Raw genomic sequence first — 19,667 nt, 5'->3', positions numbered from 1 at the left:
AAGAAGGAAAAGAAACACAGAGATGATTTCAGTTTTTCTTTTAGTAGAAAAGACGAATTATGCAAAAAAACCAAGCAACAAATGGAACAGAGAAGGGGGGAAGGGCAGAACTCTTCATCCCCTCTCGCCGGACAGACTCTGCTTGCGTCGATTGTCGCACTCGCCGGCGTCAGGGAAGATTAGAGGCAAAAAGAGAAAAAAAATAGACGAAAGAGGAAGAAGAGAACGGGGAGAAGATTTGATGAGCTTGCAGGTTCGTCTATTCCGTCGTGATGAATGGCGGTAGGGCTGATATGCGGAAAGGTTGAGCGATTGGAGGGCAGAGGTATTTTAAAATCCCGACCCCAAAGCTCGTCCTTAGAAAATCCTTACAAAGTAGAAAATGTAAAACCGCGTGCTTTGTTCTCCTCCTCGACCGGATTCTTGACCCGTCCGAGACTCTCTAAACCAACCTTATGCCTACCCTACTTGCAAACCAATCATGCCCAGTTTGTAGAAGCTGGAGCTTGTGATACGTGGGTGAATGCATCATGAGCGAACAACCATTCACAGATGCAAAACACCTTAACCATTTGCTGATGGGTTCGGTGGTTTACAGGACCAGGCATTGAGTTGCACAAACTGAGGTTGGTAGCCAGTAAGTTACAATCTAATGGGTCGGATTAATAAAAGAAAATTATAAGAAAAAAGGACAGATGACTTTGGAGAATAAAATCTTAAAAGTAGTGGAGAAGAAAATAGAGATTGAGCCGGCGGGAGTTGATAGGATATAAGATAACATAGTTGCTTTGTATGGAAATGGAGATATATTGGAGTTCTGTTTCCTTATTGAACGCCTTGTTTTTTAATAAAATAACGTTCAACTTTAATATGCTTTGTGCACTCTTGAAAAATTAGATTGGTTGAAAGATAAATTGCTGTTGGTTTTTGCATGAAAATTTATAGGTGTACTTCTTGAAACCCAAATTTTTTTTAAGGCACTCTCAAATGGCAACTCACAAATGGAATTTGTTGTAGATTTATAACCCATTTTGTGTTGGATCTAGCTGATGCATTTTCCTTCTTAGTTTTCCATTCTCCAATCCACAATATCTCTTCTTCGAAGAACAATGCAACGTTTTTTTTTTTTTTAATTGGTGGTTGCTGTTAATGATAGCAAAAGTGATATGATAGTAAAATTACTGTTGAGTGGGATCCCACATCTAGAAATGTGAAGAAAAGTTAACGGTTATGATATTAAGTAATAGGGTCTTATTTAAAAAAAAAAAATGGCTAGTCATTTTATGGATAGAACCGGATGTGTGCGTGGTTTGAGGCCCAATTTGTGCTTGCTAAGTTATCAGCGTTATAGGTTCCATGAGGTAGGGGTCCTATGTGTTGTAGGCTCTATGAGGTGGGATTCTGTGTTGTTTTCTCCTTTGAGAGTTTGTGCCCATATTTCGGGCCTATTATGTGTAAGCATGGACGTGGGAGGGAATGTTGAGTAGAAAAAGTCTCTTGTTGAGAAAGTGGAAAAAATGTTAATAGTTATAAGATTGAGTAATGTCTCCCAAGTGGCTAGTCATTTTTGGGATGGAATTGGGCTCAACGTAATAGTGATATTAGAGTAAGGTGTGTGCGTGAGTCAAGGCCGAGTTCGTGCTCCCAAGGTTATTAGGAGAAGAAAGACAACATGGGAGGAGAAAGAGAAGGTTGGAGAAAATCTCACGTTGAATTATGTAATAAATTTTTGTAAGAAAACATCGACCTAGAAACCTATATAAACACAAATTATATCTTATAACACTTCCCTCAAGCTGAAAATTTTGACTACAGTTTGTTACATAGCATATCAAAATATAAAAAAAAAATCATAATTTTTTTATACTTAGGTCTTCAATGTCTACAACATCTTCAATGTAGCATTGAATTCTCAAAATTTCAGCTTCACATTGATCGTCTACTTCTACTTGCATTTGGCCACTTCTTAAAATCTGTATTTCCAATCTCCCACTTGGATATCGTGAATAACTTGACTCTTGTCTCCAACTTCGATAAAAAAGTCATCACCTTTTGGAACACTTCATTGTAGGCTTTTCTAAATACCTCTTTCCTCTGTATTTCTTCTACTTCACCCTCTCGAGTTGAAAATCCATGACAACAAGAGACCTAGGTTGCCAATAACATATGTGAGAGAAAAAAAATCAGTCTTAGCACTTGACACAACTCCACATGCTAGCACTCTTAGATCAAAGAAAAGTTAAGAGAAGCCATCCTACTCACTTTTAAGGGTAGCACTACATTCACCCAATTTTAAGGATGTAAATCAGCCTCACTTGACTCAACTCAAATTGGATTTGGGCTGATTAAAAAAATTATTGAAGAAGTACTGTTAGGGGTTCACGACTTTCACTTTAACATAACTTTGATGTTACCTCTTTTGTGACTACATCCTTAAATCATTCACCCTAGTGCAAGTATCGATAAGGAGAGAACAATGGTGGACAATTTTTTACACCAACAAGGGCAAGAGAGAAACAAAGCTTTGATTGTGCTGGACCAAGAGACGAATTGACGCAAGACAAGTAGCTCATGAAGCTAAAACACCATTCTTCTACAAACTTCTTGATAGAAAAAGAATCTCCATTGCTCTTGGAAGTGTTAGGATAAATTTGAATACCGAAATTAGAGTAAAATTAGTAGTTGCTACCACATAAGGATGCAACCTTTTTTTTTTTTTTAAACGGTGATGATTTTATTTCAAAGGAAAGCAAGAAAATACATCAAAGGAGGTCTCCCCTAACAACAAGTGATAAGGACTTAGATAACGATGCAACCTACTTTTACGAAATCAAAAAAAGGAGTAGATACTAAGGACTACAGTTTACTACCCATCATGCAACAATCGAAATGTCAATGCCACATAACCAAAACTCAACAACAGCCAATTATTCAAGAAGCAAATAACAAAAATGACCCATGGAGAAATAGCATCACACCAGACAGAAAATATAAGATATGTCAATGACCGTGCAGTAGAAACTTTGGATGTTACTTTAGTTTGCTAACCAACAAGAAACTACTAGAAATTAAACAATGAACATCAACGTAGGCTGAAAAAAGAAAAAAGGAATATGAGAACATCAAAGCTACCAAAGGCCAGTACTGAAGAAACCCAAAGCAATAGAATAACCTACTACAAAGAATAAAGAAAAAAAATCGAACTTAAAAATTGTGTTTTTGACTTGTAATAGGTTTCCAACATGACATTTTCTTCTTCTAATGTTAATTTATATCTTAAGAAAAATTGGATTGGGAAACGGTTTGTGGGGTTAGAAAATAGGCTTAGAGATCTTTTCTTTGACATATAATTTTCTATATAAATGTTCTTTATGGCACAAACTCCTACAAATTGAAACTTTTTATTACTGTTGCCTGATTTTTATTGTTTCAAATGTTGATTTATCTTTGTAGAAAATTTTGATTTTTTAAACTCTTTTTGCATTGGAAACTAGACCTAAAACCTTTCCATCAATATATGATTTGCAATATGGAAAGTGTAGTACGATAATGTGAATGCCATGAAAAAATGGGTGCAGGAACATACTCAAGAGAAAAAATTCTTCTTCTTGTCTTCAATTGATTGTTTCAAGCACAGTTCTAGGCCTTAGATTATGCTAAAATTTGACTTTGAAAAAGTATTTGATAGGATTTGCTGGCGCTACCTCGATTCCTAGCAATTGGGGCATAAGATTTAGAAACAAATGGAGGCATTGGATTCAAAGTTGCATCTCATATGTATTTTATTTAGTTATCCTTAATGGAAATGCCTATGGGTACTTTAAAAGGGTCTAGAGGACTTCAACAAGGAGATCTCATCTCATCGTTGTTATTTAATATTATTGTTGACGGCCTCACTTGCCTTGTTATTTAATATTATTGTTGATGGCCTCACTTGCCTCTTCCACCTGACGAAGGATCTTGATTGGATTAGACTTCTCTTTGAAGATGAGAGACTTGATAATTCAATTCTTCATTTTGCGGATGACAAAGTCATCTTTGTGGATGGTATTATGGAAGAAGTGTTTCATATTAAAGCTCTCCTCAACAATTTTTTTATTTCTGAACAGCAAATTAATTGGAGCAAGATTACCCTATATGGCTTTAATTTACCTCAGGCTAGCCTTGATGAGATGGCCACTAGATTGTAGTGTTGTGTTGGCTCTCTTCTAGGAATCTAGTTGGCCTACCTCTCTTGATAGGAAGAATGGAGAGTACATTGTGTAGTCGTCTAATGGATTCAAGCATTGCATGATAAAATGGATGGATGTCTACAAATGTAAGGGACGCTAATATTGCCCTCCTCACAAAATAATGTCTAGCATGAATTCCATTTGTTACTAGGAATATGGGAAGAACAAATGCTTGCTGGTGGCTCAGTGATGGATCACCAAATAGACTTTCCTTGGTCTAGAGATGTATCTTTCACAACAATCACTTTGCTCCCCATATTCGCCTCTTGCTCAATATTAGAAACTGTGTGTGTTTCTAGTCTGGTATGTGGTTCAACAACTCCCTCTTGAAGGTCTCCTACCTCTGTCTTTTCTACCTTGCTCAAAACGAGGATGCACTTCTATCCAATATTACTGGCAAAGGAGGACTCTAAGAAGTAAATTAGAGCTCTATATTCCGCTGTGATTTTAATGATGTTGAGGCTTTCGAGTATGCAACTTGGTTAAGGACGTGACAATGGTGGACTCAAGCATGACCAGCCTGATAAGATGATATGGTGCCTCTGAGCATATGGATCTTTCACTGGGCCTTCCTACTATTCTTTGCTAATTGTAGGATCCTTGTTGAGTGGGAAAAAGTTTCACACTGAGAAATGTCGGAAAAAGTTTCACACTGAGAAATGTCAGAAAAGGGTATTAAGGTTCTGTAATAGGCCTCCTAAGTGGTTAATCATTTTGGGATGGAATTGAGTTCAACTCAACAATGGTATTAGAGTAGGACGTGTGCACGGGCTAAGGCCCAGTTTGTGCTCTCTAGGTTGTTTGTTATTTGTGTGAGTGGGCTCCTTGAGGTGGGAGTGGTGTATTATTTGCTCCATTGGGAGCTTGTACCCATGTTTGAGACATGTTATGTGTAAGTGTTAGATGTGAGGGGGTGTATTGAGTAAAAAAAAGTCCCACATTGAATAATTTTTTGAAAGACTAATAGGTTATAAGGTTATAAGGTTATTTCAGAAAATAGACCTTCTATGTTGTTAGTCATTTTAGGATGGAACATGTTCTATCCAACAGATTTTAAAGTAAACTACCATAGATTTAGTAGCAGAAAAATTATTTTCTACATTGGTTTAGATAAGTGAGGTTTAGATCATCAGTTTGTTATCGAGGTTTGTGATTGTAAACCTCCAGATGTTTACAAGGGCAAGGGCATATTATATATGGATGAAGTTGTTAAAAAGAAACAAGGAAAGAAGTCCAATTAAAAGAGGAAATCTTGTACCTATATTTACTTGAATATTTAACTAAGCAGCAGAATTATTGGAAAAGCTCAAAACTTCATTGATTTGATGTAATCAGAGTACATGAACCCCTATTTATAATAGAAGAAAGTAGTAGAGTCAAATTACAATTGAACTAACCTTGTTACAATTACACCCAAACTCTAACATTTAAAGATAAGTCTTAACATAATTAAATAACTCAACATAGAAGATTAACATAACTAAAATACATTTAAACTAAAACTCTTATGTGAGACCTGTTTGCATAATAATTTTGGCTTTGTAAGACTTTTTATTGTGAGAGTTATGTAAGACTCTTCCATATTTGTTTTTGAACAAGATTTAGTCTAAACCTTTCCTATCTAGAACTTTTGCATAGTTTTGTTAATGTTGTCACACAGATATTTCATCAACCTACAAGTCTCAATATTTGTCACTAGAATGTTAAATACATAAAACATATTCAAGTGTTTACCTACTTTGAAAGTAGATTTTGTTATTCATGTCGTAATCTAATGATTTTCCTTGCACTGTGTGATCAACTTACTCTGGTTTTTCACTTTCTAGTTAAACCCTTGTTTCCTGCAAAGAAGTTGACTGCAAATTAAAATGGAAGCAAAATTCTTTCGATTTATTAAGGTTGTTGGACTGGGTTTTAAGGCAAGGGCAGAAGCTGAAGGGCGTTTACTTTATTTGAAGGTGGGTTTCACCCATGAGATTGAGTTGACGCTCCCACCAGCAGTTCGAGTCTTCTGCTTTAAACCAAATATTATTTGTTGCACAGGTTTAGATAAGCGAAGGGTTCATCGGTTTACTATTGCGGTTATTGATTGTAAACCTCCTGACGTTTACAAGGGTAAGGGCATATTATATATGGATGAAGTTGTTAAGAAGAAACAAGGAAAGAAGTCCAAATAAAAGAGGAAATCTCGTACCTATCTTTACTTGAATACTTAACTAAGCAGCACAACAATGCTAGTTGTGGTTAAAACATAAATATTTTATTTCTTCTATTGAATTTATGGAAATGAGAAAGAGTTCATTGACTTGATGTAATGAGAATACATGAACCCCATAATAAAGGAAAGTTGTAGAGTCTAATTACAATTGAACTTTCTTTGTTCCAATTACACCCAAATTTTAACATTTAAAGATAAATCCCACCATAATTAAATAACTCAACATAGAAGACTAACATAACTAAAATACTTTTAAACTTAAACTCTTATGTGAGACCTGCTTGCATAATAATTTTGGCTTTGTAAGACTTTTTATTGTGAGAGTTATGTGAGACTATTTCATATTTGCTCTTCAACAAAAATAAATGCGGTGTTACCTCCCTCCCCCCTCTCATTCAACGCATTGGAGTAAATAAAAATGAAGAAAGAGAAAAAAAATTCAAAACACTTACCAGAGTTGTTCTTCTTCTCGATAATTTCAAGTATGGAATGGCTTATACTTTTTTTAATTTTGGAACGCTTTAGTCTAAAACTTTCTTATCTAAAATTCTTGCATAGTTTTGTTAATGTCGTCACACAGATATTACATCAACCTAGAAGTCTCAATATTTGTAGCTAGAATGTTAAATACATAAAACATACTCAAGTGTTTACCTACTTAGCAAGTAGATTTTTTTATTCATGTCGTAATCTAATGATTTTCCTTGCACTTTGTGATCAACTTACTCTGGTTTTTCACTTTCTACTTAGACCCTTGTTTGGTACAAAGAAGTTGGACTGCAAATTAAAATGGAAGCACGATTCTTTTGATTTCTTAAGGTTGTTGGAGTGGGTTTTAAGGCAAGAGCAGAAGCTGAAGGGCGTTTACTTTAGTTTGAGTCTTCTGCTTTAAACCCAACATTATTTGCTGCACTGGTTTAGATAAGCGAAGGGTGGGTTCATCAATTTGCTGTTGCGGTTCGTGATTGTAATCCTCCTGATGTTTACAAGGGCAAGGGCATATTATATATGGATGAAGTTGTTAAGAACGAACAAGGAAAGAAGTCCAAATGAAAGAGGAAATCTCATACCTATATTTACTTGAATATTTAACTAAGTAGCACAACGATGCTAGTTGTGGTAAAAAAATATATTTTATTTGTTATGTTGAATATATGAAAAAGAGAAAAGCTTCGTTGACTTGATGTAATCAGAGTACATGAACCCCTATTTATAATAAAGGAAAGTTGTAGAGTCTAATTACAATTGAACTTCATTTGTTCTAATTACACCCAAATTCTAACATGTTAAGATAAATCCCACCATAATTAAATAACTCAACATAGAAGACTAATATAACTAAAATACGTTTAAACTAAAACTCTTATGTGCGACCTGCAAGCATAATAATTTTGGCTCTGTAAGATTTTTTATTGTGAAAGTTATGTAAGACTATTTCATATTTGCTCTTCAACAAAAATAAATGCGGTGTTACCTCCTTTCCCCTTCTCTTTCAACACATTGGAGTAAAAACATTTTTTTTTCAAAACACTTACCGGAGTTGTTCTTCTTCTGGATAATTTCAAGTATGGAATGGCTTATACTTTTTTTTATTTTGGAACAAGCTTTAGTCTAAACCTTTCCTATCTAGAATTCTTGCATAGTTTTGTCAATGTTGTCACATAGATATTGCATCATCCTAGAAGTCTCAACATTTGTAGCTAGAATGTTAAATACATAAAACATACTCAAGTGTTTACCTACTTTGAAAGTAGATTTTGTTATTCATGTCATAATCTAATGATTTTTCTTGCACTTTGTGATCAACTTACTCTGGTTTTTCACTTTCTAGTCAAACCCTTGTTTGTTGCAAAGAAGTTGGACTGCAAATTAAAATAGAAGCGAAATTCTTTCAATTTCTTAATGTTGTTGAAGTGGGTTTTAAGGCAAGGGTAGAAGCTGAAAGGCATTGGCTTTATTTGATGGTGGGTTCACCCATGAGATGGAGTTGACGCTCCCACTAGCAGGTCGAGTCTTCTACTTTAATCCTAACATTATTTGTTGCACTGGTTTAGATAAGCGAAGGGTTCATCAGTTTGTTGTTGCGGTCCGTGATTGTAAACCTCCTTATGTTTACAAGGGCTAGAGCATATTATATATGGATAAAGTTGTTAAATAGAAACAAGGAAATAAGTCTAAATGAAAGAGGAAATCCCGTACCTATATTTACTTGAATATTTAATTAAGCAGCACAAAAATATTTTATTTCTTCCACTGAATTTATAGAAAAGAGAAAAACTTCATTGACTTGATGTAATCAAAGTACATGAACCCCTATTTATAATAGAGAAAAGTTATAGAGTCCAATTACAATTGAACTATACCCTTGTTCCAATTACACCCAAACTCTAATATTTAAAGATAAATCCTAGCATAATTAAACAAATATTTTGGTTAATAGGCTCTACATTTATACTTTTAGGTCCAGGTTTTTTTATTACACTGTCAGATGGCCAGGTTGAGGAATGCTATTCTTGCATCAGGCTTAGTTGTCTTTGTTGCTGCAAGCTTCGCATTTCCTTTTGTGCTTGTGTACATAGAGCTCTCATACATTTGGTGCCTCTAGTGTTGCCAAATTACATTTTCAGGTCTGATTTTGATGATTTTGTTGAAGGACATCAAAGAGTAAAATTGTTATCGTCCCAACAAAGCCTTTGCCTCCTCAAGCAACTTTTCAGGGCCCTTATATCAACACAAGATCACGCAACATTGGAGCGGATCATGGCAAGAGTAAGAAGTTGTGATACCTCTTTTGGTTAAATGCAAATGTCCAAATTACATATGGAGGGTTAGTTAACATTTGCTTCAACTTCAACTTCAACTTCAACTTGGGTGTTAGTATGGACGAGTTCAAGTGTACTGGAAAACTGTTTCCCCAAAATAAGAAATATAACCAAAACAAGGGAATAAGTAACTTGTAATAATATACTTAAAAAGAACATGTATATCTAAACACCAAATTAACCAAAAAAAACATGATTACTATGCTAATAAGTAATTTAATGTAAAATTAAAAAATATTAATATAATAATTAATTAAATAAGATATTATATTAATTAATAATTACATATTATTTTCCATTAATACAGTAATTACTAGTGACAAAGTAAAAAATAACAGAAAAAAATATAAGAAATAAATTAATTTATTTATTAATAATAGAAGGTATATTTTGACTTAAAAAGGAATAATTAAACAAAAATAATTGATCAAATGCTTACTGTAACACAATATATATTTTTATGTATTATTAATTAATAATATATTTCTGCTAAATTTAAAACCATTGGTTTAACTAATTATAAAAATGGGTTAATTAAACCAAAATAATTGATCAAATTCTTATTTTAACAATATTTAAATTACCACTATTAAATCAATAGTTTAATACAATAAATAAATAAATATAATGAATAAATAAGAAATATTATTTTATTAATAATACAAGATGGGTTTTTTACGTTGTATTAATTAATAATATATTTCCATAAAATTAAAAATAATTATTTTAATTATTTATAAAAATGGGATAATTATTGAAAAATAATTTATCAAATGTTTACTTTAACTATATTTTAATTACTAGTTTTAAATATCTAATTTAATATAGTAATAAAATTAATAAATTTAATAAATAAATAAATATACTATTTTATTAATAACCTAAGATTGATTGTTAATAACATATATATAAATTAAAACTAAAAAACATGCTTGAAAATGAACTGAGTTACTCATAATAGTCCATAATTTGTAGCATAAAAACAAACGTTTATGCCTTGGAAGATAACAACGAGTTTGTGCTTTTAATAATAAAATCATTAGTTACTAGTTTAATACATATGAACGACAAGATACATGTTCAAAAGCAGTAAGATACAACCATCATTTAGCTTTCCACATGCGAGTTCCTATGGCATCTCGATATTGTGCGGCTCTTGTGGATTTTAATGCACATTGCCTCCGAATGTTTGTTGATTGACTATCCTCATCCACAAGACCACATTATCATCGCTATCTGCATTATCATTTTAGAGTGCACTGAGATTAACAATGACATTCACGCATGCAATTATTGGTAAGTCATTTCAAACATTGGTAATGATTTTTTACGGGAACATAAGAACCAATAACTCCTCCATTTACCCTCAATTTGGAGGGGAGAGTAGAGTGTCCTTTCTAATAATGGATTGTAGTTGTATATGATTACTCTAGCTTGTGTTAGAGCGAACTCACCCTTGATTATTCACTTATATTGGCTACTATATTATCGCCACTCAACAATTATATTATTAGTATATTAATTATATGTTCATAGCCTCATTGGCTAAACTCAAGATTCTGAAGGAAAACTATAAATTTTTCCTAGTTACCAGTCAAGGTACCAAATTACTTCACAGACAAGGTAAACGAGACAAGTAATTCTTATGACAAAATGGCCAAGTCAGCGGAAGAATGCTGACAGGAGGCCACATATATTATTGGCTACCAATCTAATGCTGTCCTTCATCAAATATTCTGTATTAAAATAAATGTGGTGTGACCTCCCTCCCCCCTCTCTTTCAATGCATTGGAGTAAAAACAAATCAAGAAAGAGAAAAAAAATTCTAAACACTTACGGGAGTTGTTCTTCTTCTCGATAATTTCAAGTATGGAATGACTTATACTTTTTTGGATTTTTGAACAAGCTTTAGTCTGAACCTTTCCTATCTAGAATTCTTATATAGTTTTGGCAATGTTGTCACCCAGATATTGCATCATCCTAGAAGTCTCAACATTTGTAGCTAGAATGTTAAATACATAAAATATACTTAAGTGTTCACCTACTTTGAAAGTAGATTTTGTTATTCATGTCGTAATCTAATGATTTTTCGTACACTTTGTGATCAACTTACTCTGGTTTTTCACTTTCTAGTCAGACCCTTGTTTGCTTCAAATATGTTGGACTGCAAATTAAAATGGAAGCAAAATTTGTTCGATTTCTTAAGATTGTTGGAGTGGTTTTTAAGGCAAGAGCAAAAGCTGAATGGTGTTTGCTTTATTTGAAGGTGGGCTTCACCCATGAGATTGATTTGATGCTCCACCAATAGTTTGAGTCTTCTTCTGGTTTTGATAAGTGGAGGGTTCATCAGTTTGCTCTTGCGGTTCGTGCTTGTTAACCTTCTGATGTTTACAAGGGCAAGGGCATATTATACACGGATGAAGTTGTTAAAAAGAAACAAGGGAAGGAGTCCAAATGAAAGAGAAAATCTTGTACCTATATTTACTTGAATATTTAACTAAGCAGCATAGCCAGGTTAGTTGTGGTTAAAACAAAAATATTTTGTTCCTTCTAGACTGTGGTAGTGAAGCTAGAAATTTGATATGAAACTGCCAAATAACAGAGTTTGAACTTGCCACTGAGTTCACTTACGAACTAGATATCTTTCAGTTAAATCTTATCTTGGTGTCATGGCCTTGTTATCTTTCAGTTAAATCTTATCTTGGTGTCATGGCCTTGTTCGTGTGTTTTACTTCTGCATAATGAGCCAAAATCGAGATAGGTGTTATACTATTTCGCCATCTTGAATCCGTATATATGACTCCTCCACTTTGATTCACGTGGTTGGGGGAGGAATGCAAAGTTAGCAAATTCAAGAAAGCAACCTACGGTAAGGAGGCCCGCCGAGAAGATACCCTTTATCGGATATCCCACGGAGGCCTACTGAAAGTGACACCTTCTCCTCTTCCTCCTATTCCCTTCGCTTTGGCTTCCATAGTTCGGGCCAAATGGTCTGGACGAAATATGAGGCCTGAAGAATTTACTCTTTAAGGGATATGAGCAAGTCATCCGAGCGGAGCTGAGTCCTTACCGAAAATCAGCTATTTCCTTATTAGTGCTACTTATAATGGAGAGGTCGGCCGCCTTTCGAAGCACTCTGTTTTTCAACAAGGAGAGTTTGCCTTCTTCAGTTTCAGCTAACGCGTTTTGCTGGCTTCACTTTACGTAGCCCAAGCTACCTTACCTTCCCAACCCACCGCCCTCGCCCCATCAACAGCAATCATCCAGGTACTAAGTGGAGAACTGTTGGATTACCGAATCAATGTTTTAGTGATCCATGGAATCAAGATCATCACTGTGGCGCAAAGTCATCGAGAGGGCTCGACGGGGAGGTTTTGAAATTGTATATTTCTATTTGAATGTGCAAAAGGAACCCGTTGAAATAGAGAACCCCGCGGCCATCCATAAATACAGCTACAAGAGAATGCTTATATTATCTTAAGAATAAGGTGATATGATATTTCTTTCTATTGAGGTGAACGTTTATAATAGCTAGCTTAACACAATCGACTAGAACGAGGTTATCAACTTGTAAGTCGACGTGAACTACATAGATCATCTTTGCATATAGATAATCTCAGTCGTTAGAGTCGGGCCGCTCGCTCGCTATGGAGGCCTGAACCAAAAGCTCTTGCTGCTCATTTCGCAGAATTTGTAGTCTCCTCTCTCGAGGCCCTTTATTTCTCTGTTCCATTGCGCGCATGCGGTCACCTAAGCCGAAAAAAGTTTGTAAACCTCTGCTTTAGCAGTTTTGCTGGCAAACTATTTCGTCTTTGTTGTCTTTCGGAAAGGAGGAGGGAAATGGAAGAATGAGCTGCCGGCTATATCTATGGAAAGGAAAGACAAATAAGGGAACAGGAAGACTTATCACAACACGGCGTGAGAAGAGTTATAACCTTATATTTAGATATTAATCATCAGGATTTGATTATTCAAGTACAACTAATAGTTAAAGAACCATCTCATCATGAGGATACTCTATACATCAGGTTACTCGACATTCTCAACCTTAAAATGTTATAGTACCATTAAAAAGTTCTTCAAGAGTTAGGAAACCAGCAATTTCTTCAGAATATGAAATATACCTTCAAAAATCTGACATGGATATTTGTACTGAAAATGATTTTATCACGTTTTCATAGGCCATGAGTGGACACAAATCCACATTATGAAATGATGTCATGAAGGAAAGTTGGATTCAATGGCGAAAAAAACCAAGTTTGGGATCTTATTGAATTTCCTAAAAGGGGTAAGGTCATTGGCTGTAAATGGGTTTATAAAACCAAAAGAAACTCTTTAGGCAATATTGAAATATAGAAGGCAAAACTTGTAGCCAAAGGATTTACTCAACAAGAAAGAATTGACTATCACGATACCTTCTCTCTTGTTTCAAAGAATGGTTTATTTTGGATAATTATAGCATTAGTAGCTCATTATGATATGGAGTTACATCAAATGGATGTGAAAACGACTTTCCTCAATGGAGACCTAAAAGAAAAGGTTTACATGAAACAACGTGAATGTTTCATTTCATAGGGGAATGATCACTTAGTTTGTAGACTTAAGAAATCAATATATGGACTAAAACAAGCCTCCCGTCAGTGGTATTTAAAATTTCATGATGTTAATTTCTTCATTTGGTTTTAAGGAGAATATCATGGATTAATGTATATACCATAAGGTCAGAAGGAGTAAAATAATTTTCTTAGTCCTATATGTAGATGATATTTTACTTGCTTCAAGTGATTTAGGATTACTTTATGAGGTCAAACGATTTATCTCGATGAAATTTGATACGAAAGATATGGGTAAAGTTTCTTATGTCATAGGCATAAAGATTGATAGTAACAAATCCCAAGAGACATTAGGATTGTCTCAAGAAACCTATATCAACAAAATTTTAGAGAAATATCGTATGATAATTGCTCATCTAGTGTTGCGCCTATTGTCAAAGGTGACAAATTAAGCTTGGAACAAGGTCCACAAAATAATTTAGAGAGGGAACAAATAAAAAACATTTCATATGCTTCAGCAGTTGGGAGTTTAATGTATGCTCAAGTTTGCACAAAACCAGACATAGCATATGCAGTGGGAATGTTGGGCAGATATCAAAGTAATCCCAGTTTGGACCATTGGAAGCTACAAAGAAAGTCATGTGATACCTTCAGGGGACTAAAGACTACAAGCTTACGTATAGACGATCTGATCATTTGGAAGTGATTGGATATTAAGACTCTGATTTTGCTGGCTTCCTTGATTCGAGAAAGTCGACATCAGGATACGTCTTCTTATTAGTTGGAGGGGTCATTTCTTAGAGAAGTGCAAAACAATATTTGATTGCTACTTCTACCACAGAAACAAAATTTGTAGCATGTTTTAAAGTGTCATCATAGGCTATATGATTGAGGAGTTTTATTTCAAGGTTTGAAATTGTTGACACAATTTCTAAACATGCAAGTATCCATGCAAAGCTTATACTGGAACTTGGGAAAAACCCTGATAAAGCATAGACTAGTATTGGCTTTACTAGACGAGCTCGGAGAGAGGGAGGATTTGAATTTGAAGCAGTAGGATTGTACAGCTATTATGAAAGTCTCTATCAAACTGGGAAAGTTTGAAGCTGATGTTAGTTTTTGGAGTCGATACCAAGTAATCTTCACAAACATGCTTACATACAATGAGAATAGTGAGGGTGTCGCTTCTTTGATGTTTTTTTCACAAAAAGACTGGAACTATAATAGAATTTGATTCTTATCACAATGACCTTTCAGAGTACCAACAATAACTAACAGGAAGCATTTTTATTGCTACGAGCTTTCTTCACACCTGCTATGCTTCTTTGATCTGAAAGTTAATTGTATGATCCTTCCAAACACCTTTCTCCAGATACGTTTCATAGATACTAACTTCTCCGTCGGCCTTCATGGTAACAGCAGCTGAACTTCTAGTGCCATACCGCCCCTGACATTTGAAAAGGTGGGAAGTTGTTTCGGTTGGACAGGAAGAAGAAATTAAGGCAGCTAAATGAATTATTCACTATACCTGTTTGCTCTCAGCATCAACAAATATGGAGCTTAATTTGAATTCCCACTCAGAATCAACACCTGTATTAGGCAACCTCACCCTGTCAGCTTTAACAGTGTCTCTCATAAGTTGTTCAACCATTTCTTTCTTCAGCAGCTCTGCATTTCCATATTTTGAGAGCAGCTGCATGAAATTTTTACCCAAGCGCTGGGCCTGCAAGGAGGATGAGAGTTAATAGCCAATAAATCTTCTTGGCTAGTCGGAAATTTTATTATATTTTCAACAAATCAAATAGCAGATACTCTCTGATGAACAAATTTTAATAAAAATAAAAATCATTTTAATATTCCTGTTTCTTCACAGCATGAAACTTGGTTTATTCACATAACTAAAAGACTACTTCCCCAAGAAGTCTGTTTGGTTGCTTCCATTAAGAAAATGTTCCCCCATGTTAGACACAGAAAACAAAAGGACTACTCATCTTCTTTGGATTCTAAAAGATACTGCTAATTTCCATACTTCTAAGGAGAAAATGATCCTCGGTCTTCCTTTCCAAAGAAACAAATTCTAGAATATTGTCTTATCAGGGAATTACTTCCTGCACCCAAACAATGAAGCGTATGATGTTGGTTTAAGAAATCTGCTGCCTTAAATGCACTCAGATTCTAAACAAACTGCCCTGTTGCTGACTGCTTCAATGGGAAATCAGTTGGGATACCTTTTTTTTTAATGTTAAATGCAGAATACTTTTAGTAAGTTCTTTGAAAAATGAGATGATACCCATGAATAGATGAAGATCTGGATTTTTGTCAAATATCTGGCAGTAAAGTTTCTCCTGATACAATAATAAGATAAGGAAATAATAACCAAGATGAAGATCTGGATTTTTTTTTAAATATTTGGCTGTATAGTTTCTCCTGATAAAATAATAAGATAAGAAAAATTATCTCCTGCTGTCTAATTTTGTGAACAAGATTAATACATTATCTATATTACATGCATCACAATAACCTACTTTGTTAAATGAATCAATCACAGGACAATAATTTACAAATTATTACGACTAATTATTACAACTGATAGAAAGCTAAAGCATCCACATTATCCTTGGAACGAAAGAGAACTCCTAATGATGAATGATTTTGTTTGTAGTACTTACCTTATGCCAGGGAGAATCTAGTTTTGCATTTGAGAGGACATGAAGTCCAGGGGTCACCTCCTGAATTGAAGCAGGCTGTCCTTTTGGCCTATTAGAAACATATACCATGCTTTTTGAACAAATATCAACCAATATGAGATTAAAGCCATTGTATTGGTCCGCCTCTGCAGCTACCTCCTCTGCAAACTCAAGAGGACTCTTTCCACTCTGCAGTTAGAACCAAAACAAAACCCAACTCAGAGATAGGCCACTGGTAGTCACTAGAATAGTTTTGCAAAAAGCTTCCCACAGACTTGAGGAAAATTTATCAGAAGTAAAAGAAGCAAAACAGAAGAGATGGAGCCATGGAGGTAATTTAATCTAAAAGATTCTAGTAACTATGCCATGTAACCAGAATGACAATCATGACAAACGTTCATGCCCAACAAAACAAGCATAGGAATATGCTGAAGTGTTCTTTAAATATTAGATTATCATTTAGGTTAATCAAATCAATGAAGAGAGCGTTTAGGATTTTCCAGTAAGGTAAAATTAAGCCATGAAAAGTTATCATCTAGGGAAAAATCAAGGTAATCAAACAACCAAACCTGAGAAGTTGATTAAATCAAAGAGGGAAATTGAGGAAGGCCTTAAATCAAGAAGAAGCAAATTCATCTAGAACAAAGCAGGAGGCAAGCAAGAACAGTTGCACAACTGTTCATCACTTACACGAACCTTTACCACCAAGAAGTCGAGATCCTTTGTGAAAAAAAGAAGACAAGCAGACAGCTAGATGTGGTAAGGCAGATCATATGCATATGTGAAAGCTCATATCAAGATGTAGATACTATTTCTTAGACTCCACCAAACATGGGAAGACACGAGGTTCCTATCATTCATTGTTTTGCTACACTGACCGATTACAGAAGACAAACTGTGAAGCCTCTCACCCTCAAGAAACGCAGAGGCAAGTTGCCCCTGCTCTTTGCGCTGGGAAACGGGTTAGGTTCCAACACGTTTGTTAGAAAAGCTAGGCGTCCGTCTCTTTTACAGCCCATCCAAGTACCCCCGGCCAGACAATCTTTACCTCCCAATATTTGGCAAGAGTCATCCCACCAATGAATTGGCTTAGTCGGCCTGCATGCAACATCCAACCAATTTACTCCTCCGAGCATCTATACCGAGATAATCTCTACTTTTTGTAAACATATTATAAGTTAACTTCCTACAAACAAAAACCGGGATTGAGTACATTGAAAGATCATCTAGTTAGGCTTGAATTAGATGTAGTGGTTGCGTTATTCAGATTCTATTAGGAAATACTACAAACAGGTGTTGAAGAAACCGAAGACCCACAATTTATATTGATCAAATTCATGGCACTGAAGTACCGAAATAATCCAAATAATAATCAATACTAACTTGTTCCCGATTACACTGCTTTCAGGTGGAACGGATTGCGATTATGCGAAGAGAATTTAAAGAAAAACAACAAATTCAAACCGACCTGTCGTGGTATTCATCTCTGTTTAGTAGAAGGAGAAGAGGATACCGAGGATCAGATTGCCACAGCCACACCGCAATACACATGGCTTTTTTTACGAAGATGAGTATTCGACAAAACCACCTGAACTGCTCCTGCTTTCTCTTTATAGGCTGTTTTGAAGGTTATTAGGCGGAAAAAATTCCAGAGTTCCTCAACTGCACGCTGAGGCGTGGTGGCTGTCAACTTATCACAGCTAGAAGCAATTTACTTCCGGTTCGAAAGAAGAATAAAGAATCTTGATGGAATTAGGCACCCAACCTGCCTTTTACGATGAAGGTAGTTGTTGTAATTGTGAGCACGAGTGAATGGAATCTCTCTCTCTATAAGAAGAAAAGAAAACGACTTCCAAAACAACCTGGTGTTTTGCTGGTGCGCCACAGACGGAGGGATGGAAGTTTGGAGTAACTGATATACAAAAACGGTTCCATGGTGCCGCCGGCCAAGCCGTAACAGGTTGATTCTTCCATTAATTCATTCAAGTTGACGGGTTTTACTTTTTCTAATGCAGTTACTCTTTATTCTATGCCCAGTTTGTCTGTTTCAAATGCTCTGGCCACAACTCAAACATTCTATTTGAGCTGGACACGGCGCGTCGCAGTGCAATGGATAAGGGAAATCCGACATGGATTGATCAAATTTTGCAGATTGCAGTAATTAACCCAGTCTAGAACTTGAGTCTGTGGGAGCTCCTGGTTTTCGTCAAGCATGGCTGCCATTCCGTCGGGACCAGCTGTTTTTTTCTGGTGGAAGATTGGATTAATCCATTAGTTTAAGTTGAAACTCAATCAATAGATGTGTTCTTGAAGGCTTGAATCATTTTTATTTCATTGTTTGCTCCCTTTCCAAAACTTTTTGGCTCTGCCAAGTGAAAGCTAAAATAGAGAGGAAGTTGGGAATATATGCAGCAAGATAAAGTAAAAAAATAAAATTTATGAGAGATTCAAAGGGAAGAATGGCAAAGGAATACAAATATTATTTAACAAGAAGAATGGTATGTTGAATATCTTGTCAACTTTTGGTTTGAAGAAACTTTTAGGATTAAATACTTGCAATCTAGTGATGAAAAAAACTGGATTTTTCATAAAGTAGCAACTAGCAAATAAAAAACATCACTACAAGATATTAATCTTTTGAATGACAAATATTTTCATTTTAAAAAATAAAATTCTTAAAAAAAGTTTTTTAGTGAAAAACTTTATAAAAAAAAGTGTGTTTTGTTAAGTTTTCCTCAAAAAAATAAAATTTCAATGGTAAAAATGGGTTTTGTTAAGTTGTGGAGCCTACACCTTACCCTCTATCATGGATCGACATTTGCAATAAGGTCGTCGTGGGGGTTGGAAGGGGGCGGAGCCCCTGGACAGGTCCATGATATATTGACTGATGAGTCATTAAGGATAGTTTGAGGATTTCACACTTGTAATCTGATTGTTCTAATTTTTCCTTTATATTTGGGGGCACCGTTGTTAAGGTTTTAATTATCACCGAAAAGGAGTTGGAGTTGCAGCCCAATAGAGATTAGAGAAAAACACTTGTAAGTGTGTACGATTTCTCTTGTAAACTATTTCATCTTTATAGTGGATTACTGCAGCAACAAAAGACAGGACGTAGTCTCACTTTGAGGCAAACATGTATAAATCTTATTGTTTGT

At 35.1% G+C, this 19,667-nt stretch overlaps 2 protein-coding genes and 3 pseudogenes across 2 annotated transcripts; 4 read left to right on the top strand and 1 right to left on the bottom strand.

Moving 5' to 3' along the window:
* The first annotated feature begins 6,100 nt into the window (after positions 1-6,100).
* Positions 6,101-6,409, top strand: LOC137938129 (large ribosomal subunit protein uL6m-like). Its single transcript, XM_068783116.1, has one exon. It carries the CDS (start codon positions 6,101-6,103, stop codon positions 6,407-6,409), a length of 309 nt encoding a protein of 102 aa, XP_068639217.1.
* Positions 6,410-7,239: 830 nt separating this feature from the next.
* Positions 7,240-7,503, top strand: LOC137938143 (large ribosomal subunit protein uL6m-like; annotated as a pseudogene).
* A 409-nt stretch (positions 7,504-7,912) lies between these two features.
* On the top strand, positions 7,913-8,632 carry LOC137939445 (large ribosomal subunit protein uL6m-like; annotated as a pseudogene).
* A 2,816-nt stretch (positions 8,633-11,448) lies between these two features.
* Positions 11,449-11,730, top strand: LOC137938138 (large ribosomal subunit protein uL6m-like; annotated as a pseudogene).
* A 3,194-nt stretch (positions 11,731-14,924) lies between these two features.
* LOC137938855 (uncharacterized) lies at positions 14,925-18,149 on the bottom strand. Its single transcript, XM_068783927.1, has 5 exons — positions 17,981-18,149; positions 17,424-17,610; positions 16,495-16,701; positions 15,354-15,548; positions 14,925-15,272 (listed from the first exon to the last, which is right to left on the bottom strand). Exons 1-5 carry the CDS (start codon positions 18,061-18,063, stop codon positions 15,141-15,143), a joined length of 804 nt encoding a protein of 267 aa, XP_068640028.1. The 5' UTR covers positions 18,064-18,149; the 3' UTR covers positions 14,925-15,140.
* Positions 18,150-19,667: the final 1,518 nt, after the last annotated feature.

This window comes from Aristolochia californica, unplaced genomic scaffold (genome assembly GCF_029961685.1).
Source record: "Aristolochia californica isolate CCGP_79_NKW_82.1479 unplaced genomic scaffold, dmAriCali1.0.hap1 SCAF_8, whole genome shotgun sequence".
NCBI lineage: Eukaryota > Viridiplantae > Streptophyta > Magnoliopsida > Piperales > Aristolochiaceae > Aristolochia > Aristolochia californica.
Note: the sequence above shows the minus strand (reverse complement) of the source record. Positions and strands in the feature narration are given on the sequence as shown.